This window comes from Nylanderia fulva, unplaced genomic scaffold (assembly GCF_048542155.1).
Source record: "Nylanderia fulva isolate GAGA-0341 unplaced genomic scaffold, ASM4854215v1 Scaffold11, whole genome shotgun sequence".
Taxonomy (NCBI): Eukaryota; Metazoa; Arthropoda; class Insecta; order Hymenoptera; family Formicidae; genus Nylanderia; species Nylanderia fulva.
The window spans coordinates 290,902-318,077 of NW_028189302.1; the positions used below are offsets into that span (position 1 = coordinate 290,902).

The 27,176-nt window shown below is 27.8% G+C and overlaps 2 protein-coding genes and 1 pseudogene across 2 annotated transcripts; 1 reads left to right on the plus strand and 2 right to left on the minus strand.

Annotated features, from left to right (window-relative positions):
• The first annotated feature begins 890 nt into the window (after positions 1 to 890).
• LOC114937273 (aminopeptidase N-like) lies at positions 891 to 14,371 on the plus strand. Its single transcript, XM_029310689.2, has 13 exons — positions 891 to 1,062; positions 5,356 to 5,840; positions 6,096 to 6,551; positions 7,054 to 7,237; positions 7,866 to 8,025; positions 8,522 to 8,600; positions 9,994 to 10,331; positions 11,009 to 11,298; positions 11,950 to 12,140; positions 13,191 to 13,484; positions 13,564 to 13,630; positions 13,780 to 13,845; positions 14,001 to 14,371. The coding sequence occupies exons 2-13, from the start codon at positions 5,404 to 5,406 to the stop codon at positions 14,091 to 14,093; spliced, it is 2,655 nt and encodes an 884-aa protein (XP_029166522.2). The 5' UTR covers positions 891 to 1,062; positions 5,356 to 5,403; the 3' UTR covers positions 14,094 to 14,371.
• Positions 14,372 to 16,387: 2,016 nt separating this feature from the next.
• On the minus strand, positions 16,388 to 18,231 carry LOC114937288 (uncharacterized; annotated as a pseudogene).
• A 1,638-nt stretch (positions 18,232 to 19,869) lies between these two features.
• On the minus strand, positions 19,870 to 21,894 carry LOC146724940 (uncharacterized). The gene is made up of 2 exons (XM_085485893.1): positions 21,855 to 21,894; positions 19,870 to 20,367 (listed from the first exon to the last, which is right to left on the minus strand). The coding sequence occupies exons 1-2, from the start codon at positions 21,864 to 21,866 to the stop codon at positions 19,963 to 19,965; spliced, it is 417 nt and encodes a 138-aa protein (XP_085342019.1). The 5' UTR covers positions 21,867 to 21,894; the 3' UTR covers positions 19,870 to 19,962.
• Between the last annotated feature and the right edge of the window lie 5,282 nt (positions 21,895 to 27,176).

Consider the following 27,176-nt stretch of genomic DNA (forward strand, 5'->3'; position numbering starts at 1 on the left):
GTGTGGGTTTCGCACTCGGGTTGCGTGCGACTGTTACGTGTTAAAATTAGCTGCAGGGAGAAGTTGGGACTGGGGGGGCGAGACCCGGCTTGGAATGCATGCGAATGTTGAGTTGGCGCGACGGGTAAGAGATGGGTGAAATAGGATAGGAAGAGGGCGAGGTAGAGGCGATGCGCTGCGGAGCGGTGGGGTTTTTGGGCTGGTAGACGGTGGAGATTCGGGTTGGGGCAAAAAAGTATGGACGTTTGAGCAAGAATAAGGGGCGTAGTGGGGAGGTGGTAGAGATGGTAAATGAGCTGGACCAAGGGTGGGAGTGGGCGTGAAAGAAAGATTGTAGGAGGGTGGAAATTCAGGGGGTGTTTAAAAAGACGTGGGGCGTGTTGTGTAATTAATGTAAGTGGTGGCATGGGTGGATGGGTGTGCAGGTGTGGAGTAAAAGTGGGAATTGGGGGGGGGGAGTGGACAAGGGTAGGTGAGGAAGTCCGGGGGAGGGTTCGGGGGGGGGACGCGGCTGGGGGGTAGGGGTATGGTGATGGAACAGCCGAGCGGGTGGTAGGGTGACGAGCTAGAGGGTTGGTAGGAAATAGGGTCCTGTGGAGTGAAGGCCAACATAAGACGGGTTGGAATCATCTCAGGTTGGGTGAGAAAGTGGAAGCGTGCAGGGGTGAGGCGAGAGTAGGCGCAGAGAGTCGATCTGCGGGGTTTCTTCTGCCCTTTCCGGTCCCCCTTCCTCGGGCGCGCCGTGGGTCTTCTGAAAGATAAAGTGTGTGGAGACATATGTGTGTAATTTTGTCTTATATATATATATAACAACCTTAAAAGTGTTGTTGACCTAACACATATTTATCATGATGACACGTATAGAGAATCAGTCAGTCTTTCGTAGTCTTTCGAATCACACACATCGTGGTAGATATAATACTTTCAATAAAGTGCGTGTGAATATATTATATTCTTCCAACATTGCATGCTACTAGTATTAATTTGTTGCAGTTAATCTTTAAAAAAATATAAATTTGATCAATATACTTTTGCAATAATCCTACTATTCCGAAATATAAGGTAAGTAAGAATAAGTTAAAAATAATATAGAATTAAAATAATAAAGAATTAAGAATAAGTTAAAAATAATAATAATATATAACACATAATAAATATTATAATAGATATTTTTATATAATTGTTCTTTCATTAATAGATTATTAAAATTCTGTTTTCTAAATTTTGTCGTACTTTATATTTTTTATAAAAAGTATCTGTGTGTAGTTTTATATTTAAAATAATTTTTAAGTTGTACTGACATTGAGTAGAATAACTTTAATAAGGAGAATCAAATATTAATTTTTGTTGTTAAAGATTACATATATAAGATTATATATATATATTCTAATTAAGCCGTAAATTAAGGTTCTATTAACAAATCCTACTTAATATTAATATACAAATGTGATTCGTTAATATTTTGTTTCCACAAAACTTAGTTTGCAAGAAACCATTTATTTTCAATCGCTTATAACTCGAAATTTATTGGTATTACGATATTTTCACTGAGGAAACCTTGTATATATGTATATAATATTTATTATCAAGTTTATAATTTATACAATTTAAAATTGATTTTATGTTGGATTTATTCTCGGTGATTGTTCGTTTGGAATTTATAATACACAATTTAAGAGAAGAAATAAGACAGACCTCTAAAGGAAAATAATAATAAACATGTGCTTTCTCTGTCTCTCTCTCTCTCTCTCTCTCTCTCTCTCTCTTTCTCTGTCTCCGTTACTCAGTCTTTTTTATTCTTATTCTCTTCTTCTTATTTTAAATGTATACAGTGATATATATGTATGTAGATATAACGGCTCTTGTGTTTATATATAGGTAATTTACTTGAAACAACTAATTTTATATACTATAAATCTTTATATTCTAAATAATATTCTATAAATTTTAAATGTACTAGCTTTTCGGACCGCGCTTTGCGCGGTCCTCATATAGCCTCTATTAAATCCGTTTTAATACAAAAATTAATTTTTTTTTCTGTATTATCGCGAACTACTTCCACATTTGTTGTCCGACTTTCACGAAATTTATATCAAAATAAATGTTTAAATTTTTTTGTGGATGACTACTATGTTATCTATTTTTTTCTCCCAGATATTTTATTTTACACTGCGTTTTGCATATATTTAAATATTTATTATATCTTTTTATTTTCTTGTTTATTTTAACATCCACACAATTTCATATTTTTTAAATATAAAACATTATTTTAGTTAATATATACTTTAAATATTTTTTTTATTAATTATTATATCTTTTTTTAAATTTTATTCAATTTTTTTTATTTCTAATGTACCCACCGCTAACCCGTTATTATTAGTTCTCATATAATTTCATAATTCTTCAATTTACAAAATTTCCCTGTATATTACATTTTTTGTAAAACATTTTTTACTTTTTTCAATTAAATGTCCTTGATTGCTAAATTCATCAATTTTAATTTTTACACTTTCTCTTTTTGTTGCTCTAGAAAATGCCACATAAAGTTGACCATGAGCAAATACAGGATGTGGCAAAAAAATTCCAATTTTTTCTAAACTTTGTCCTTGTGATTTATTTATTGTCATAGCAAATGACACTCGAATAGAAAACTGTCTTTGTTTAAACTTAAATGGCAGTTCCAAATCATTTGTAATTAAATCTATCCTCGGAATCATGACAATTTGTCTTCGAGCAGGACCTGTTATAACTTCTACATAAATTATATTATTTTTCAAATTAGTTACAATAAATCTTGTAATTTTTTTTTCGCGAAAACATAGCCTCCTTTAGGTTAAAAAAATTAAAAAATTAAAAAAACCACTATCTTATCACACTCCCCAAAAAATTTGCAACTTATATATATAGATATATAGATATATAGATATAAATAGATATCCAATTTCGAGAAAATTAATCAATAAATGTATGAATGCGTGGGTAGATGCGTATGTAGTATTGTACAACTTAAAAAAAAACACGTAGTAGTGATCCCCGAAAAATATGCAAAATTTTGGTACCAATTTCGAGAAAATCGGTCTATAAATGTGTTGGTGCGTGGGTGGTTGCGTAAGTGTGTGAATAGGGTGGTAAAAATAAAAGAAAACACATATTATCGATCCCCGAAAGATATTCGAAATTTTGGTACCAATTTCGAGAAAATCGGTTTATAAATTTGTTGATGCGTGGGTGGTTGCGTAGGTGAGTGAATAGGGTGTTAACAATTTTTTTAAATCATATATTGACCATCCCCGACAAATTTACAAAATTTTAGTACAAATTTCGAAAAACTTTGTGAATAAATGTGTGAATGCGTGGGTAGATGCGTGATTGAGATAAAACTTAAAAAAACCACACAACAACTTTCTATTAAAAATTTACAACATTTTGGTACCAATTTCGTGAAAATCGGTCAATAAATGCGTATGCACATGGGTGCATGGATGCGTGGGTGGGTGCATGGGCGGATGAATAGAGTGATAAAAATTTGTTAAAATCATATAGTAGCCATCCCCGACAAAATTTGAGTACAAATTTCAAAAAAGTCTGTGAATAAATGTGTGAATGCGTGGGTGGGGTAAAACTTAAAAAAACCACACAGCAGCTTTCTCAGAAAAATTTGCAACATTTTTGTACCAATTTCGTGAAAATTGGTCCATAAATGCGCATGCGCGTGGGTAAATGCGTGGGTGGAGGTGTAACACTTGAAAAAACCACGTCGTCGCCATCTCCAAAAAATTTGCAACATTTTGGTACCAATTTAAAAAAAAATCGGTTCATAAATATGCGATTGCGTGGGTGGGTGCGTGGGTGGAGGCGTAAACTTAAAAAAATAAAACAGCAGTTTTCTCAGAAAAATTTGCAATATTTTGGTACTAATTTCATGAAAATTGGTCCATAAATGCGCATGCGTGTGGGTGAATGCGTGGGTGGGTTCGTGGGTGAAGGTGTAACACTTGAAAAAACCGCATCGTCGCTATCTCCAAAAAATTTGCAACATTTTGATACCATGTGTTCAGAAATATTGCAAAAAAAGATTTTTTTCGCAAAAACACCCTCCTCCGAGGAAAAAAATAAAAATAAAAAAAAACCCCACAGCAGCCACTCCCGAAAAATTTGCAACATTTTGGTACCAGTTTCACGAAAATCGGTCCACAAATGCGGAAGTAGTTCGCGTACATACAGACAGACAGACAGACAGACAGACAGACGGTGCTTATATATATAGATAATTTTTTTTTATTAAAATTGTTATTTTAAAAAAATATAAAATATTCTAAATTTAATATTTCTATATTGCTGTTAATTAAAATATGTGCAACACTGAAATACATATATATATATATATATATATATATATTTGACTGGGACAATATTAAAATTATGGATCATGAAAAGAATTACCATAAAAGACTAATATCTGAAATGATCCACATTAAAGAACAGAAAAATGGAATTAATTTAAATACAGACACCGAATTGTTAGACAGTTGTTATTTTGACATACTTAAAAAATTTGCTGAATCATAATTTAGAAAAAACATTAGTAATAAATAAATACATCACGCTCTCTATTTTGACATTTGGTATTCAGACTTCGCAACACACACTTGAAATATCGGGGAAAAGGACTTGTTAAACGATAATGTAAGTTGAAAGATTTTTTAATTTTCTCTGACATTGATTTAATTCGCGCATTATATCCGTAGCATGCTCAAATGTCGCATAACTTGGCATCTCGGACCAATCGCCTTGCATATCTATTGGTCAACAGCGAAGAATCGTTTCAATTTTATATTTTAATATTTAACCAACTTTGTATTTTTAACATTTAACTTTGTATTTTAATATTTAACTTTTATGTATTGATAAAGACTGTAGTGCAGTCGAAACGTTTACAATTTATATCGATTCTGTAACGGAATGTTAATTTAATTATTTAACTATTAATAAAAATTTTTACACCTTATTTATTTGCTCGTTTAGTTGGCCTACTATATATGATTTGTTTTAATTTTGTTAATTTATACGAGCCTTTCATTAATTAATTTATATATATATATATATATATATATATATAATTTTATTTAAAAAAATTGTGGAAATGGAAATTGCTTTCTTACCATATATACTTATCTGTATACTGTAATCATTAATTAATCTACCATATATACTTATCTATATTTCAATAATTAGGATAATTTTTCAATTAATAATTTTAATATTTTTTTGTATTCATTTTCTTGTTTATATACAAGAATCGTTTACAAAAGACATCAAAACTATATTTAATACCTTCATTTATTTTCTGTTTAGATACGTGTTTTATATGTAGATCTAAAATAAATATTCCTTTTCTTCGACATGATGATATTTCCAAAACTATTATTAAGTAGTGGATTAATATTTATTACTGTGGCAGCATTTATTCGTAATGAATCTTCATGTTATCAACCATCAAAATATGTAAAACCAATGCATTACGATATCAAGCTTATAACATATATTCAAGGAAATTTGTTCTATGGAGAATACAATATTAGCATAAGCATTCTTAACAAAACGCAACACATACTTTTACATTCAGAAAAATTATGTATTAAAAGTATAATTTTATTTACAAATGTAGAGAAAAATCATGAGAATGATACAAATATAGTTTATAAACTAACATATAGTACTACAGAAGACACAATTGATATTATTTTTAAGGATGAGTTATTACCAGGAAATTACACTTTAAATATAAAATATTATGGTACTGCTGATGAAGTTTTTATAATTTTCGACGAAAAAATTGCGTAAGTAAATACATATAATAGTATATGTTTAATAAAGTACAATGTGCAATTACATAAAACATTGTAATTAATATACATTATTTATGTATTAAATGTTTCAAAAATTACTATATATTATGGAATTTAAATATAAAGGCGATCAATTTTTATTTTTAGTACACATTATTACATATTACATTTATAAGTTTTTTAATTCTCAATGTTCTTATGTTTGCTGAAAATGTTTCATTAATTTATATTCTTTGAAATGTATAGTTTGGTAGCTGCTACTCATTTCTATATAATCGGCACCCGACGATTGTCTTCATGCTGGGATGAACAGAATTTAGTGTTAGAAGCAACCTTTAACATATCTATAGGATGTAAACAATGTACGGCTTTGTCAAATATGCCATTGCGAAATATGGAAAAAGATGAGCGTAATTTGTTATGGACACACTTCGATACCACACCTGCAATGTCGCCTTATTTTGCAACAATGATTGTGTCTAATTACCTATTACGTATTGATAGTGGCACTCGAAACATTAAAATGTGGTGCAGAGACAAATCTGAAATTCACATACATTTTGCAAAAAATGTAGCTGAAAAAATCACGTTGCATTTTAAAAATGAATGGAAACGTTCGTGCAATATTTCGAAAGTGACTCATGTTGCAATTCCAAATTTCCATGACAACGGTACAATAGTTTTTGGACTTGTTTTACATAAGTGAGTACAAGTGCTTAAAATTACATTTAAAATAAAATTATATTAGTATGCAAATTGATAAAATTTAAAAACATGTATATCTTTTGTTTCTCTAAACGTTTGAAAGCATAAGAAATTGCGAAAACAATTTTAGTAGAATTTAGTTTACTCATATTATTAGAAAGTTAAAGTATACCGTTTTAAGTAAATAAAGGGTAAAGTAGAGCATGCTAAATCGAACCCCCTAAGGTAGATGTTAAAACTGCAATAAAGCTATAAAAGATATTATATTTTTTTATTTATTTAAACCTATTGATCTGTGTCAACGACACAGAAATTTATCGTTGTTACATATTATAAATTAAAAAATAAAAAAATTATTTGATACGATTTACAATATTGATTTACTGAATTGTACTCATGAGTTTGTAAATGGTACATATAACAATTAAATTAAAATATTGTAACAAAAATAAAGTTTTTATAAATGTTCTAAATCTTAACATTAAAATATAACTTTCAGGGAAACAGATGTTATCTACGATAAAAATTTATATCCTATTGCTCACAAAGTCGAAGTAGCTCAATTAGTAGGACGTAAAGTGACAAAGCAATGGTTTAATAACATGTTGAACAATCCATTCGTGTCGGATTTTTGGTTTAAAAAAGGTCTTACTACATTGCTTGCAACGTATGCTGTCAATAAGGTACGTTATTCTAAATATTATCATCTCTATCTCGCTCCCACCTTCTCGCAAACGTTATAATATTTAAGCATTTATGTTGCAAGATTTTCTTCAATCAAACTTTTTTTACAAAATCTATATGCATTCTTTGTGAATTGTCTTGAGAACATATTTAGCATTATTTAAAATAATTAACTATTTAAAGAAAAATATTTTTTTCATGTTTACATACATATAATTATAATTACATTATTAAAAATTTTTATTTTTTTAACACCGCTATTACATACTTTTAAATTTCTTTGTAATATAAAATAAAATAAATTAATAAAAAACGAGTATACATGATATTTATTTAATTAAATTTGGTAAAAAAAGTTTGCAATAATAAAATATCATAAGATAATAATTTAAAAAATATGTAATATATATTTGTTAATTATATGTATCATTGTATATTTGTTAATTATATTAATACACACACAAAATTTTAGATTTCATTATTATATACTAATTTTAATGTGTGTTTTTTAAAATAAAAAAATGTTTCGTTTCAACAATGAAATAACGTTAATAATATTAATATTTATTTTTAATGCAAGTATCTTCAAAAAGGTGATATCGATATACTAATTATTTTTTTCTATAGACTTATCCAGATTATCGAATAATAAATTTATTTGTGGTTCAAAATCAACATTACTCTTTTAACTTGGATAGTAATTATTATATGTGGAATTCTTCACTACTATTGAATTCTTCTATTTTACAAGTTAACAGTTTATTGGAAATTCCCAATTCTATCAGAGGTATACGTATTAATATAATAAAATAGTCTGCGTAAATTTTTATTTGTTAATATTTTAAAATATGTGTAAAGTGAGAAGATAATAAATTCTTTATCTGGATTTTAATTTATTATTATATTTATAAAAGTACACACATGCGCGCGCTCGCAAACACATACAAACACACACACACACACGCACGCACACGGGCGTCCACGCCCACGCACATACAGGCACACATAGTGTCCGGTGATAGCCGCACATATGTAGGTAGAGGGAATTCATAGAATTAATTATTTAAAGTTTTGCTATCTTTGTAAGTATTAACAAGAAATGTACTTATAAAATAGAATGATAAACGGTGCAGCAATAAAAAAAGTTTCACTCTTACGCGATTACTATCTTGTATATACATATATATTATAATTTTTTATAAAATTACTATGTTTACATGTAATCATTAAGATATATATACATTTATAGAATATCCAATTTATAATTCTGATGTAAATTATAGCACCCTTTATAATGCGCATGATGCAACACGCCTTCGAACAAATATTTTGGAAAAACATTCGCACATATGCAAATAGCACGTGAGTAATAAAACATAGAATATATATAATGTAAAAAGTAAAATTATAGAAATCTTAAATAACTCATATATTATACAAATATTATATAATGTCCCTTATTTTCTTTCGTTTCTTATGACATTATTTCATAATGTTTTTTTTTAGTGTTACAATTCTTATATTCTTACTGATCTTCTACCAAAATTATTTTTAATTTCATTACTCTTCCTATAAAAACTATTTTTGTAGAAAGAAGTTGTTATCGTTATCATTTTTTCATATACATATTCATTGTTGTTTTATTTTTGTTTTGCGATTTGTTATTTTTTAAAATAACTTTTAAAATAATTTTTTTAATTATTTTCTTTATTTTTCTATATTATCTATAGTCCTTACATCTGTTTTTTTAATTGCATTTTTATGCTACAATTGTTTTCTAATTTTCTTTAACAGGTTTCTAAATATGTAACACTTATTTCTCTTTTTCATTACTTTCTCTATTTTTATTTTCTTCTGCCGTAAATCGATTCTCCTTTATATTATTTTTCATTATTTTTGTTCTGTCTTTAATTTCTTATTTGTTTTATTTTGTCTTTTAATTATTTCATACTCTCTCAATACTTTGCTCAAATATAATCTATTTCAATCAAATATAGTCTATAATTGCTAATAATATCTAAAAATTAATAAAATTATTGAATTTTATTTAAAGTTATGTTATATTCTTTATTATTAGAATATAAATACAAGACATATAAATATATACAAATTAGAAGTACAATTTTATATTTTGCTTCTTAGAGTTTATTAATAGTTTGGGAATTATTGAGATATATGAAGCCACCTCTGATTTCGATCACCTTGACATAAGTCGTCAAGGTCACTATCCTGAGTAAGTATCAAAAGATTTTAAGCGTCGGATATTTGATTTTGACGAACGCTTAGATGCTTTTTTTAATGCAATGGCTAGTATATAGATGAAGATATAAATAAATAGTAAAATAAAATAAAAATATATATTGAATAAATTTTTATTTGAAATCGTATTACACTAAATAAATAAAAGGGAGCCTCTGGCTCCTTCTTGATACACTCGTTTACTTTGTTATGCGTCCGAACGTAATACATTTAAATGTCATGAATATTAGTTTTATTATATGTCAGAAATATTAGTTTTATTTAGTAAACTTTTTTGTTAATAATTTTTTTTTAAATAATGAGCTGCGCTCAAAAACTTTTGATACTTACTCAGGTCAGTGATCTTGACAACAAATGTCAATATCATCGAAATCGGAGGTGGCTCCCTATATCTTAATAACTACCAAAATTTTTTATAATATTATCGTTATACAGACATTTTTAACATATTTGTAATGTTTTCTTTATATATATTTAACATACTTCTTGAATTTAGGCTATCACATCGTCTAGGCTCTGTAAATCTTATGAAGGATGTTGCTTTAAAAATGAATATTGCTGAAAAAATAACAAGAATGGAATATTGGGCTTCGGAAAAGCATTGTCCTCTCATTAAAGTAGAACGAAGTTATAGTTATTCTATGAACCAAACAACAGTATCGGTACAATATATTGACATATTAGAAATTCGCCACATTCCTATAACTTTTACTACCGAAGCATCTCCCAATTTTTACAAATTCATTCATCATTTTCTACACGCGTCACAGGATTTCAAATTATCATTACCATTTGAAGAGAATGGTTGGATGATATTTAATATACAACAAGTTGGTAAATATCGTCAAATGGACTTATTATGACTTATTTGTTGTCTTTATTTTACAAACACATAATTGAAATAATTTTATTTTTTTTATCTATTTTTTTATCTAATTTTATTTATTTTCTTATTTATTGTTCTATAAAATTTTGATATATTCATTATATAACTATAATAGTTTTAAAATGTTTTGTGTAATGTTCTGCATTATTATATTTAAGATATACGTAGGCGGTTTCTAATTAATATCATTCAATGATAATGTTATATTTTTACAAATATTTTATTCAAATGAGAGTAAAAATTATTAAGATAATTATATTTATAAATTGAATAATAATAAATGCAGGTAACATACAATTTTCGTAACGTTACATATTACAGAAATTGTATTGGTTAACATAAAATAATTATTATTTATCGACAACTAGAATCAATTTTATTATTTGATGTACAGCAATACCTTGCACGGTTTTATTTTCGACTATTTCAAGTATTAGGTAGACATTTTTTATATTTATCTTTTATATGTATTTGCATTTTATTTATGTATTAAATTTTTGATACGTTTTCAATTTATAATTTATATAAACAAAGATATTAATCAAAAATGTTTGAAAATAAGTATATTAATTATAAAATTATTGAAAATGATAAAAATTGGTATAATTTATTTACTGTTCGACAGGATATTACCGCGTTAACTATGATGATGAGAATTGGCGAAGAATTTCAAATTATCTAAACTCTGATAATTACACAAAAATTCATGTTCTTAATCGTGCCCAAATTATCGATGATGCATTTCATTTAATGATAGCAGGCCAACTCCAATTCCATATATTCTGGGATATCATAAAGTATTTGCATCGAGAAGAAGATTATATAGCATGGTATCCTATGTTTAAAGCTCTGGAATACATATTTAACATTATTCCTGTAACTTCCATGTTTGGAGGAAAAATTGAAAATTTTACGGTTAATATTAATAAATTTTAATAATAATATAACTTTTTAAATATTTGCATATATACTCACATTGATCACAAATAATTTAAATACTTTCAAAAATATATTCAGCAACGATAAAATTTATATACTATTACGTTGTAAACAAATGTGCGAACAAATTCAGTTTGAATAATCACTTGAATACTCACTTGTAGAACTGTCCGAAAAGTCTATGATTTTCACTATTCCAAATATTATTGGTATATAACATTGTTATGGATATGTAGCAAGGTGCTTAAAATTTTTTTCAATGAATGCAATATATTGACTTGATATTAATGTTACATGTTAGTAGTTAAAAAAAAATTAAACATATAAATAGTTGGAACAATTAAATTATATATATTTCAAACTTTAATATTTATTAAATATTTAAACATTTCGCACAAATTAAACCATATTTTTGCGTACATGTATAATATGTATAATATGTATATTTGTACGTACATATGTACGTGAATAGATAAACGTTAGCGTCTAGAAGTGAATTTGTATGTATGTTTGTTTTATAGAAAGAGAAAATTTTAAGAATCTATGGGATAATAATAAAAAAAAATATAATAATTTTTAAATACATTTATAATATAAACATATAAATATATATTTAACAATTTTTAGTCGAGAGTAAGGCACGCATTACACAAGCTACTTGAAAGAATCAAATATGAAGAAATTGATGATATAGACAGACTTAGAATATGTTTACGACAAGAAGCTGCAAGATGGGCATGTTTTCTCGGTGACATCGATTGTCAGAAAGAAGCCAAAAATAAATTAGAACATCATCTCCAAGATCCTACGAAACACAAGTAAATATTTCTATATATATATATTTATATATTTAAAAAGCAGGAATGCTTGTTATATCGATTAACTTACGTTTACTTTTAAATTTTGTATTTTATAAAATCTCTTCTAATTCTCTCTTAATTTTAGGAAAAATAACATTATTTATTGTTTAAGAATAAATGTTCCTGCTTTTTAAACTTTATTTTGTTTTATTTTAACAACTTATTTTTACTCCTTCATCCTTTTTTTCGGTTAACTTATCAGATACTTTGTAAGTATGTATATATACATGTTTATATATGTATATATATATATGAAATACATACATATATATATATATATATATATATATATATATATATATATGAGAAGTCACCACGCTTGGCCACAAGCAATATAACTGGCCAGATATCTTTCTGTATATATCATAGCGTCCAAATTGCATCATGGGTGACACACTTGGTTCTAAAATGGACTATATCTTGAAAATTAAAAGTCTGCACATCTTGGCCCTAGAAGCGTTTAAAAAGGGAAGATTTCTACTTTTTTAAGATTTTTTTGAAAAAAATCGAAGATGTCTAAATTTGAGAAAAAATTTGTTTTTACTTTTTTTTTTTTTAAATCTTTTTTAAATTGTTATTGAAAAAATAACTAATTTCACAAGATTAAAGTACGTAAGAAGACCTTTTGAAATCATTCCTTATTTTTTAAAATCGGAGTAGTCTTCTGAAAATTATCAACGTTTGAAGTTGGACGTAACGGCCAAAATGATAAAAATTCAAGTCCCTGTTAATATAGAGCCTGTATGGTGTGGGCCAAACAACTTGAGTAATAATTTTACTTTTGATAGGACTACACTTTTTGCAAATTTCAGCGTGATTGGAAAACTTTGAAAATTTGAGTGGATTACTTTATAAATAATGCCCCATATATATATATATATATATAAGTTTTTCTTAATTAAATTCTCTTGTAGGTATCGCCTATAATGTTAAAATGATTTGATCACAAAAAATCCATCTAATCTTTATATGCTAATCTTTAATAAGAAAATTTATTTTTTATTTCAGACTTTTGCCATGGTGGAAGGAATGGACATTTTGTAATGGTTTGATGACTACCAACAATAAGACTTGGCGATCAATGTATACTATGGGATTGGATATATCTGACACTAAATTTGAAGAATACTTAGCTTGCCTAGAAGATATTAATATCATCATCGATTATTTAAAATATAAATCTATTAAAATACAAAAATTTCGTTATCTTCTTTACAATTTCTTACATATTATTGCAAAACATGCGAAGAATCCAACTTTTCTGTACTACCTATTACATAATTTCTTAGAGATAAAATCAAAGTAATGTGACATATTTTTATAAATGTTTTGTACACAAATTTATTGTGTTTTATATATACATTTGTTTTTTCGTTTTTAGATTTCTTGATATAACTGCAGCATTTATTATTATTATTAATAACGTATATTCCGTACATTTAATTCAGGTAAACATTTTACATGTTTATATGTATATGTATTTATTCAAAATGTGATAAGAATGCGATATTAATAATTATTATTTAATGTTTAAATAAATTTGATAATGTTACAATAACGTTATTCATTAATAATGTTAAAAAATAATACATTTTAGAAAATAAACGGATACGTTGAATGGTTGAAGCGCAATGCGAACTTAATTGATGAAATAAAAGAAAAGGTAAATTTAATCAATATTATTATGGAAAGTGAAAGAAAATGAGAAATCATGTTCTATGTTATTAATTTCTGAATATTAATCTTATATTTGTTTTGTTTATTATATAAAGAATATATATTGATTTTATTGTGCAAATTTTTGTTTATGTATATTAGGATTTCCTAATGCAGAAAATTGAAAGAAAGATGTCAATTCGCAAAAATCAAATCGAAAGACGAATACAGTATTTGGATCACATTCTTTTATGACGGATGTAAAAAAGTTGCATTGTGTGCGCGGATATATTTCATATTAATAATTTTTATATATTGTATGTACTGTTTATTTTTTTGCTTTAATTATTATTTATTTTGATGTATAACTATTCGATGTCTCTGTATTTACAAATCTTTATGACTGCATGCATCAAGCTTTTCATTTTTTTGCGAACTTGCTTATAATTGAACTATATATTATTGCCTATGTTCACAAGAAAGTAGCCATATAATATTACTATAAATTTTATTGTTAGATATAAAATAAATATAAAAATCTATAAATATATATAAATAATATATATTATATATATAAATTTGTTTGTTAAATGATAAATGCACTATCTATTATAATTTTGAATTACATATAGACTTGTTTTTAATTTTTTTACATGAATTAATTAAAATATATTATTACGCACACACACATACACATGTATTGTATATATATGTGTATATATACCCTTCCGAAGAAAACCACAAAAATATGAAAAAATTACTGGTATAACATTAATATATTATAGAAAAAGTATTATTATATCAGTAATTTTTTCGTATTCTCGTAGTTTGTTTTCGTACGGGTATATATAACGAATTTTCATTTAAATATTATAAAAATTTACAGCCAACATATTCATATTTATACGTATTATTAAATTCATTATTATATATATATATATATATATATATATATATATATTTATATATGTATATATGCGTGACCTATAAAAATTAGTAATATGTTAAAGTTATATAATTATATGCTCTTATATGTTCAATATTTAAAAATCTTTTACATTTAAAATGTTATTACATAACATTTGTGATTGATTAGCATTTTTTATTCTACAATAAATCACATAACACAATTTCTCTCTCTCTCTCTTCCCTTCCCCCTTTCCCTCTCATTCTTGTGTAAATCCACACCTTAATTTTAAGAAAAAGTTATTTTAATGAAATATTAATCTTATTATTGATATTTATAAAATTATATTACATAACTTTCAAATTGTGCAACATAATTCGGCGCTTATTACTAATATTTTAATAGACATAGAAATACTGCAAATGTATTAATCGCAATTTCAATTTAATTAGTTTTAATTATTTTTAACAATTACATTTAAGAGAGATGTAAGTATAGATAGAAGATAAAAAGTATAAAAAACTTTTATCATCAAATTGATGTTTTCAATATGTTCACGTCTAACATGTGCTTCTTTCAATCAACGCGAGATGAACTTTAGTATTAAATATTATTTTGTTATTTCATTTGTCTCTATTATTTATCGTTTTTACTATTTTTTACATAATTAATATTAAAAAATCAATTAATACAAAGCTTCGCTCGTATATTGTATATACAATTAGTGATAAATAAAAAGGCCAACTTATCGAGCAATTCTTAGAGTTGTTCTGTCAAATAACATTTATTCCATATATAAACTAAACATAAAACATTATGTGAAAACTACAAACATTCTATAATAAAACTTAAGAAAAAATTACAATCACTATAAAATGAACGTTTTAACCGCACGCGGTCTTCCTCAGTATTATATTACAGTAATTATTGAAAAACAAATTCATACAAAAATTCCACATAATATCGAAAATTAATGTTAGTTCTTCAATAAGACTCGAAAATTTATAAACAATTTAAGCGTGTTTCAATCCGTCATATCCAACAAATGTTCGCCTCGATATGATCTTTGATTTTAATCAAATCTCGTAAAGTTTCATCATTAATATGCGAGAAATTAATACGTTCCGTAGGCGTTGACATCGTCCTTCTTGACAATTTTAACCACGCTTTTTTTTGAAAAAGTTATTGAAGATGACACAAGACAAGACCAACAATATAAAGAGACACCTTATGACAAACTCCTATTGTAATTTTTTCTTAAGTTTTATTATAGAATGTTTGTAGCTTTCACATAATGGTTTATGTTTAGTTTATACATGAAATAAATTTTATTTGACAGAACAACTCTAAGAATTGCTCGATAAGTTGGCCTTTTTATTTATCACTAGTTGCATAATTAATATTATTTTAAATAATTATTACTATTTTAATTAAAATTTGTACAAATGTGTTGCAACATGAACAAAAAATTCGACAAAAGATAGTAATCCGTTATACTAAAATAAACAATATAAAAAGTCTAGAATTTTTAAAATCAAACATTGAATTTATAAGAAAACAACATCTACAGTATGATTTTATTTGATTTAACAGTATTAATTCGACTTGCATTTATTGAAATTCGAGTATGCAAACTTGATCTCTACACTAAATTCACAGTAAGATTCTGCGGCAATAAAATTTTTTTAAATAACTAACTTTTAAATATTCCAAAGGATTTATCGCCAGATTCATCTCGATCAATGGCAATAACGCACTAGCCACAGATAAAGATTCTAATGAAGTAAATTGATTATCGTTCAAATTTAAATATTTTAAAGAAAGACTCGCTCCATCCTTTCGGTGGAAAATTCAATTTGTTTTTCGAAAGATCTAATACTTCTAAAAGCGAAAGTTGAGCAAATGCTTTTAACATTAATTTCGACGATCCGATTTCCTCCCAATAACAATTTCGTCAACTTCGGCATTTCCACAAAAATGTTCGCAATTGAACTCTTAATATTGTTACAATTAAGAGACCGAATGCTGATCACTGTCTGACTCCAAATTCGCAGAACATCCCTGAGCTTGTTGCGATTCAAATCGAACGGTCTCAAGCACTGCAATTTTTCAAATGTCTCCGGATGCAAGAAATTTATATTATTTACGGATAAGTTCAAATAGACCAACTTGTTAATGTTTTCGAAAGCGTCCGATTCCTCGAAATCAATTTTGTTTCCAGAAATGGAGAGGTAGAGCAGCTAAACCAAAATTACGCGGATCATTATGCGAAATATATTCATCATTATTCTTTCTTTCATATCCATAATTATGTCAATTATATTAATTGTGTAGATTATATTGACTGTACAAATTGGATGACAAATCACGCGAATTATATATTATACTTCTTCACGTATCTCAGATTATTGTTATCCAAGTTTGGCGCTAACAAGTTCACTTGTTTCTTGTCAAAAGCTAAAGAAGCGAACAAGTTATAGTAAAGATCGAGAAAGTACAAACTATTTGGCAGCAACTCTAAGAAATTAATACCTTGTATATTGTTATTGGAATGATCTAGAATCTTTAGTTATGGGAATGAAATTTTCTCGATGGAAGTTTGCAAATCGTTGATATGATTGCTACGAAGAGATAGAATTTTTAAGTTAGGATACTTTTAAGCAACGTCTGTAAATGTAGATAGATGATAGCTGCGTTGGGTGGTTGTTTAGAATATGAATCTTCAAGCTTTCGTGATTCCCGAAGTCAAAGAGTTCGTCGTTAGATTAAACAAAATGATATATAGATATTAATGCTATATACATAAATTTAATATTTATAAGCAGATTTGTTAATAAAATAGAAAGTTATAAGTGGAAGTAATTGTATCGATTCTAAATCAAACTCAGTTTTGTTATCAAGTTTAATTATGATAGCAAATTATTGTTAGTATAGTAAACTGTAGAATACTAATACAAAGAGTGACCCTAAAAACAGCTGTTTTTTAGCCTGTTTTGCGGACCTTAAAATATTGACATTTATTTTTGCAATCATAGTTCCTTACAGATTCCCCTTAGAAAAGGATGTCTTTACTAAATACTATCTTTAGATGCGGATTATTCCGGCTAAATCGTTAGCCCTATCAAAAAATTATTGCGACAATTGTTTTTGGGTAATATTAGAATTTGACCACTTTGACCTCCAAAACTAGCCCTATGCTCAACTTTAAATTTTTTAAGGATTAATGTCCTATCATATAGCATTGTTTGGCATACAATTTGATTCGAATTTCGAGGTCCGTAAAACAGGCTAAATTTGGGGTCACTCTTTGTATTGTAGATTAATTACCAGAAATATTTTAGCCTGCAGAATATTTATTTTATTGTTAATTATCGAGAGATCCATGTTATATTTACTAAAAAGACACAAAATCGTTAAATGTTCTAGCTCATAATAATTTAAAATATTCGCGATAATTTTTAAAAGAAATAAATATGTGATTGTCATTTATTATGTATCTATTGTTCGCAGATCAGAGATTTTTCCTTTTCTGATGAAGAATTTGTTATAATATTCAAATAAGGTTATTACTATTAACAAAAACCGAATTTCATTGAACAAATTATTCAAAATTTTGTTATTACATTTTTATCGTTAACAATATGTATCATCGTTTCGAGTAACACTTGAAAGTTATTTTTATTTTATTTATTTTGTTACCAATGTTATTTCAAATATACATACATATATCAGTATTTCTTTAAAGTTGATAAATTAAATCTTTTACTACTGTCCTGAGTGTTGCTCTCATTTTTATAATTTATAATATTAAATTTATTAAAATCTTATACTTACTTACACTTACATTTACTTAAAATTTTACATTTTTTACATACAATTTTAAACATTCTTACTAACAATAATAAAACACTAATTCTTATTCTACAGATATTGTCTGGCGCTCAGCAGGAAAAGCTGTTTTACAACTATTGCAAAATTCGTGAATCTGATTGATGTATGCTCTTAGATTCAGCTAAGATGAAAAGCATACACTAATCAGATTCACTGATTTTACAACAGTTATAAAGCTGTTTTTTTTTTGCTGAACGCACCCATTAATATATTGTGGAACAAAGAAATGGATTATATTTAGCAGCTTTTTATGTTGTTCCAAATTACGAAAAAGGACGAAATATGAAGTATGAAGATTTCCAATATTTTTAATATTCTTACTTTACTGCATTCCGTGTAGTAATTGAAAGGATATTAAGAGTAAGAGAATAGTAATCTGAAGATTTAATTTTTATTTATATTTGGGAAGGGATGTTCACATATAATTGTTCACATAGAAACGTACAGTCTATATATGCATATTTATATACAGGATGTTCCAAAATTTTGGGACTAAACTCTAATATTAATTAATTTGTATAATTAATAATTCGTTAACTATTGCGAAAATTGCAAAATGGTAGAAAACTTTTAAGTTTAGTCTGTTTTATCTGCATATGAATTTAGTCTTGAATATTCTAGGACATCTGGTATATAAATTATTACAATATATAGTATGTTCACTACCTTATCTTCAGCAGTAATATTACCAACAATAAATAAATTTTTGGCTAAATTTCTCTATCGAAGGTAAACTATTATCCGCAAGACGTGATACGTAATTATATATATTATTACGATTTTTTAAACTTTAAACATAATTTGTCTTATATCTCTAATTTATTAAAAAATAAAGTTTTGTATTTATTGATTTTTGTTTTTTGATTATAAAAATATCATATATGTACATATATATATATATATATATATATATATACATACACACTATATATATATATTTTATATTTTATATAAAAAATTTGAGAAAACCATTCTATATATAAAAAAAAAATACAGAAATAAATCAAGATATATTTCAAAATTAAATTAATTATTAAAAATTCTATCTTATAAGATATTTAATAATTTTTTATATTAGCCTCTTAAGTAAATAATATTTTTCTAGAGTAGTATACAAAATTATTTTTTATTCTTACAAATTTGTTTATATTTTACATAACAATTAATGATAAGCTATATATATATATATATATATATATATATATATATACACATATATATTTGATAGTTCGGATCTGTCAAAATTGCGAAAAGCAAATTTCTCTCAATGTGTGACCAGAGATACGCAACAATTTTATCGCTGCTTCTAATTCATCTCTCGGATCGTCATCCCTGCGCAATGATTTGAGCCGGTAGAAATGGAAAGCTGTTGTAGACGTAGACAGGTCGATTAAACGCGAAGGAATTCGCGATCGCCAGAGCGGGATTCGTATCGAAATCTTCCTCGTTCGACGCCGCCGTCGTCGTCGTCGTGGTTTTTAGGGTGGTGGTTCGCGGCGTCATCGTCGTCGTCGTGGCAGGGGTAGTGAAAAACGGATCGCGATAGGTCTCTGCGGTGTGGTCCGGATGAGGTTCGTAGCTCTGTAATCTCGGAGCCCCATAATACGCATGCAATCGATTATTGTTATTGGGATTAAAGCGCCGGCCATTAGGACGCCAACCTCTGGGCTCGTACCCCGATAAATCTGACGTCGCCCCCAGCCCGATATAAAGGAGGATGAGGAGGGTGAACTGAAAAAGAGATACAAAGATAATTTAAATAAATCAAAGGTAGCGCACGTATTCGAATAAATTGAGTTATTATTCTCTCTTTATTGAATATTCGAGAATGTTTATATGAAAGTTATGGAAAAATGCTCTCTTTTATTTTCGCGATGCTCTTTATTTGCCGAGAATGCAGTTGCATGTTTTGAAAAGTAAATAGAAATAAAAATAAAAAATACTAAAATATATTTTTATATTAAATTAAATAACAATATTATTTAACAATATTATTTAAAATGTATTTTATATTGTGGAAAAAATATAATTAATAAAAATATAAAACGTATAATTTATATTAAAAAAAAGTTTAGACATTTTTTTATTATTAATTCTTTCTCAAACAAAAATCAAGATTTCATAAGTAACAATTTATTTCGAATTTACGTGTTTTGTGTAAAGCACAATGATATATTTTTGAGAGTTATTTTGTCAACAGTACTCTTGCAAATCTGCACACACCATTTTCGATTTCAGATACACAGCAGATACATAAAAATTGAAATGTTACTCTGTAGCAGATACATATAGCAATACATATAAATACATATAAATTATGTATTAAATACTTGTTTAATACCGATAAATGTCCGCGCTATGGATACGTAATTTACGTTAGTTACATATTAGATACATGTAATAATATATATTTGATACGTGTTAAATGCGTAAATTATATATTTCATAAGTATTTGTAATATTGCAAATATGCGTTTAAAATGTATCATATAAGTTATTTATTCATATACACACACAGAGCGTTTTTCAGCAAGTGACACAGATAGTGTTACACAGAGAACCATTTTATCTTATTGTTGTGTTTATAAATGACATTTTTTTATATTATACATTCGCCCAATGGTCCAAAATCAGTCACACCACTGCTTGATGATTCTAGCAAGAAATAATCTTTTTCCGTTTCTTTTCGTGCTAATCGTCTCTTATATCTCGAAGAAATATCACGGTTACTTATTTTTTTTATCCATAATACAGAAAATTATTTATCATCTAATCTAGAAAAATAACACATAATCATAATTAAATACGCATTAATATTGTACAATTATAACCGTATGAAAATTCTAATCATTACAAAATATAACTTTTATCTTTGACTCACTAAATTATTTTTCACATATATAATTATAACAATTATAATATTTAAATATCAGATCACTGCGATTACAGAAACGTGCCCGACTTTTCGGTTAATGATTTATTCAGGTTAATGGTACTACTACGATAATATTAGAGTACTATAACATACTGCATAAATTACGTATTTAACATGTCATATATGTATAATAAAATGTAATGTAAATCCGTTTACATTATTATTACGTATTGAATATATATTTGCAATGAAAGGTGCCGTATGGTATTATTATATAACACTATCATTATTTAATGATCACGCGATATTTCTTCAATTGTTAAATGTAATTCGTTTTTTTTACCTTTTCCCTCATTTTTTTGTCGATGTTGAACGCGCACCGAAAAATTTTGGACTGGTCGCTCAATCGCTGATTCTGTCTTTATATATGCGAAACGATGTGCTTATATGAGATTGGAGGGTCTAGACTCCGTGAATACGAAACAAGGTGATGACGAGAAAACGATTTCGTTCTCCGTTTCGCTGATTCGTTTCGTAATACGTATGTTACCCGTATTACGCGTTAAGAATGTTAAAAAAAATTGTTGTTTGTACGTCGTTAGATTTTTATTTGCATATAAGGTATTTGGATTACATTTTTCTGATACACGCCATACGCAATTTTATCGAATTTATTTGCGGTTTAGCTGATTTTATTCTTCTCGAAGAAACAGTACAAAAATTGTTTGTTATAATAATTTTTGTTTAAATAAAATAAATATGATCATCAAGCGTTCTGGGTTTCCTCGCACAATACGTTTATTCTCTAATTGTCTGATTTTCATATCAGAGTTTAAACAATGTTTGATTCGCAAATACGGCCGATAATACGGAGTGTAACATCACGTCAATAATAGAATGCAGTCTACGGTGCGTTTCTCGACGAATAGCAAATTAATGATTCAGGATAAACACGTTGCGTTAAAATTTATGCGGCAGCAGCAGCAGCAACTTTTCAAAAAAAATTGAAATATTCGATAAATTTGTACAAATAAATTATCGCGCTCCTGTTAAAAATTTACAAATCTAAAAGCGCATTGATTTAAAAAAATGAGACGTTACAGCACGGAATATTGCAAAAATATTGTTTTGCAAGATTGAAATATTGCATGCAATATTCCTGAAAGCTTGTCAATATATAGATATGTCCGCCCTCAAACTATATTGTGCAATATTTCTGCAATGATACTGATTTATTTCTACAAAGGTGAATATAATATTTATAAAATATTGCAGAATATTTATTTTTCTATTTTTTTCATTTATTCAGACATTTATTTATCTCATTTCTGAGCAATTAATTTAATATTTGGGTTCCCTGTATTAGAATCGTATTAGAAAAAATTAAATTGATAAAAAGTGTTGATTGTAATTGCTATTTTTTGCATGCTTTATATAATTCTCGGGACTAAAACTTAATGCGAGTTAGATAGTTCAGCTTGCGGCGCATAGTGGTAAATGAAAGAACTATGTGATTGCATTATAATATAGCAGTAATATTTTGCAATGTCTCCAATAAAATAATAACTTATTATATTTGCACAATATTGCTGCAATATTTGTAATATGGCGCAATATTGAAATATTTATGCAATATTTTAGTAATATTTTGTGCTGTGGGGGCAATTGAGTCACGAGCGATAAGAGGTAAAGATTTAAAAAGTAAAGTAGCAATGAGAAATGTACACGCGCATATCGGACGAGTGTTTTTCACCATTGGGTATTTTAAAACATGAAGGCGAGAACACGTCCATTGTAGTAACGGGTGTTGTAATAGCTTACGTGAATTAAGGACGTGTCTGGAATTTAAGACCGCGCTCGCGCGCGACCGTAATGCATACTCTACGAATTCGCAAGATCGATGGACGACGTTGCTTGCGCGTTTGCCTACACAAATTCGCCCGGAGCGATCCAGAAACGTGGAGGGCTAACTAATCGCCGGATTGACAGTGAAGTTGAGCGACGACGTTAATTGGGATTCCGAATGTGTGCAATACGCTTAGAACTTGCGCCGATTGTCATCGATCGCGCATAACAATATGATACAATACTTATACTAATCCAATAAGCAAGAAATATTTAATCAACATTTTTAAATGTTGATTTTACATACATTTTCTAAACGTTATAATATAATGTTTTATAAATATGTTTAAGATATCATTAATAAATATTTTAAAAATATTTTAACTGATATTTTATAAATGTTTTAAAAATATTATTTAATAACATATTCCCATGTGCGAATATCGGGCTTCTGCCAGAGTTGTCAACATGGTCCAGAAGTGGCACAATATTGGCTGCCAAGACTTGATAGGTGGTACTGCCCCAGTACGGATAAACCACCAGATCAATACTGTACCAGTTTCGGTAATTGGTACTGTACCAATACTCTCATGCAATCATATTCTGTTCCGAGCCGAGTCTCGTCTCAGTACTGATCGTATATAAGGCCGAAAATGGTATTAATCGATGGCCGAGAATTGTCTCAGTACTGGGCATGTATTGAGTCGACTCGTGTCGGATTACTGGGAAGCAAGCAACTTTGTCTGCAGCACGAGTTCAAGTATACTGAAAGAAAATTGGGTCAATGTTTGTGTACCGTACTGACACAAAATATTTTCTATACCGAGCCAAATATCGTATCAGTACTGGGCGTGCACTGGGAGCAAGATGTGAAATAGTACTGAGATGATAAAAGTTATGTTGGATAAAATCGTATATATTGGATCAGCACTGGGGATACATTGGGCCATACGTTGGTGTATGACGACAAATATTTTTATTTTGAAACATTAATTTATAATGATTTTAAACATATCGGTTATTCTAATGTTAGATTTGGCCCAATACAGACTAATAAATATGGCCCAATACTGATAATGAATGTTGTCCCAGTACTAATACTTTGTGTCGGGCCAAAGTTGGCATCAAGAGTTGACCCAACATTGGCAATCAACGTTGCCTCTGTATTAATACTCTGTGTCGGACCAAAGTTGGCGCCAAGACTGGGACCCGTGTTATCATTCCGACATTGTTCCAGTAATGACCCCGATCTCAACTTATACTGGCTCAGAACGTCAGCCAGTACTGGCGACTCTGGCACCAGTATTGAGCTAGTACTGAGCCTTTTTGAAATTTGTACATGGGTTGCTCTCAAAATATTAATAAAATATTTTATATATAAAAACGTTTATTTCAAAATTACCAAAACCTCTAAATCGATGTTAAAGTTTGTTCATAATGCATACAATGTTAAAAACTACATACTTAACAACACTAATAACGTTGTAGCAGTGATTTTTTGCTTACCGGGTACGATATATTAATTAACTCATTATTTGCTAATATATTCTTTTTTTATTGTTAATTATACTTTATTTTAAACAGCGATTTTTTATAAATCCTTTATTATAATTTATTTATAATTATCTTTTATTTATAAATGTTTGAGAAATACTGAGGATAATAGAGAAAAAAAAATATCGAGGAGATAAGGAGATAAATTCTGTCGGAATAAATTTTTTAATGAGAAATTCTTGATTTTTTGCAAACTTCTTTTATTGTTAAATTTATTATAGACAGCTATTTTTTATAAATATCTTTTATTTATAAACATTCAAGAAATTTCTATATAGAAATATAATTTTAATAATAAATTCTATAAAAAATAGGAATCAATTATTTCTTTCTCAATTAGATTTTTTTTGAAAGAGGAAACCACATTAGCTTTTCTTATTTTTAAATATCTGTGCGTAAGATTTTTTGCCAACTTTCTTATTGTTAAATTTGTTTTATTTAGACAACTATTTTTTGTAAGTATTTTTTATTTATAAATATTAAAAGATCGAATATTTTATTTCTATAAGAGTAAATTTAAAATGCTAATTTTCTCGGATAAAAAATTGAAATCGATTATTTCTTCCTTAATTTAATATTTCTGGAAAGAAAAAAAATTACATTAACTTTTTTTATTTTGTAAAAAATTCTTTGTAGAATCTGTGCATAAGATTCTTTGCAAACATTTCTATTATTAAATTTACTTTATGTTAAATATTTTTATAAGTATCTTTTATTTATAAATTTGAGATATAGACTGATTTATTTTGATAAGAATAAATTTTTAACGACAAAATTTCGATACGGAAAATCAGAATCGATTATTCTCCTCTTCAATTTAATTTTTCTGAAAGGAGGAAAAAATTACATCAAATTTCTTTATTTTACAAAGAAAGTATTGTACAAACATTTTTTATATATATTGTTAAATTTACTTTATTTCAAACAGCTTTTATAAGTACCTTTCATTTATTTTAAGATACAGAGTAATTAATTTTTATAAGAATAAATGTTTACCGACACAGAAAATCGAAATTGATTATTCTCCTCTTCTAATTGAATTTTTCTGAAAGATGGAAAAAATTACATAAACTTTCTTTATTTTACAAAGAACGTATTTTGCGTAGAAATGTCGGTTCGCAGAGATTCTCGCGAGTACACAGGTCCCTGCGAATATATTTGCCGTAAATATAAGGAAGAGCGATTCTACCTGAGGAAATTCTTGCGCGTTTTGCGAGCGGGCCGAGAAAGATAAATAGAAAAGACGGGCATGCGTTATCATCGCCACGCGCGACCCGTGCGAAATCGGCGTGATAACAAACCGCTGTCGCAGGCAGACGGTGCACGAGTGTCGGTTGATCGAAAGCATGCGATGTAATAGCTCGCGACGAGAGAACTTTTGTCCCCTGATTGAGTATATCAAGTATTCCGGTTGAGTAACAAGTGGTGGACGCGTCATGTCACGCGTCAAACGCAGCGTATTATGCGGCGTTCATTTCCATGGTTTTGTGTTATCTAAAAACAAATCTGAGGTGTCCTTCCCTACATCTTCATTGAAGTTTCGCGCCGATATTCCAAGTGGTTGTTGTTTCTCTTCGTCGATGTGGCCGAATTGATAGGTATATGGCGAAATGTTCGCGTTCTTGCATTACTTTCGACGAGCTGCCTGGTTGAGAGCAATCATGGAGATGGAAATTTTTCAGTGCTTCAAAATCTATATACGTATAATGTAGAGAAATTTAGCAGAAAAATATAGAGAGAAAATGTTTTGACAGAATGAAATTGTGTTTGTGCCCGTAGCAGGAAAATATAATATATATTTTGTTATTATTTAATAAATATATTACATTATATCAGTAAGCCTCAAGTATTTCAGAATTTATGCAATTTATTGTTTATTTATTTATATTCAGATATATAGAATTTTATTTATATTTATATTTATATTTAGATATCAAACGTATAAAAAAAAATTTATTTTAAAACCTCGTTGAGATACATTTGTTCTATTACAATTTATATCCACATTTTTTCATATCTTGTATTTTTTACATAATAATTTTTTAAACGTACACATGTTCATATAAAGGTAAAATAAGCAAGCTATCGTATACGATAATATAAAAATGTGTTACGATGTAAGTTTTGTTATTTAGAATTAATTAAGCTCTTATCGCGTATAACAAGATGAAGTCAGAATATATTACAAAAGTTAAGAACAATTTACGAGCATTTCCGATCTTCAAGAAAAAAATTATTTTTAATGTGCACAAGCCTCCCTCATAGC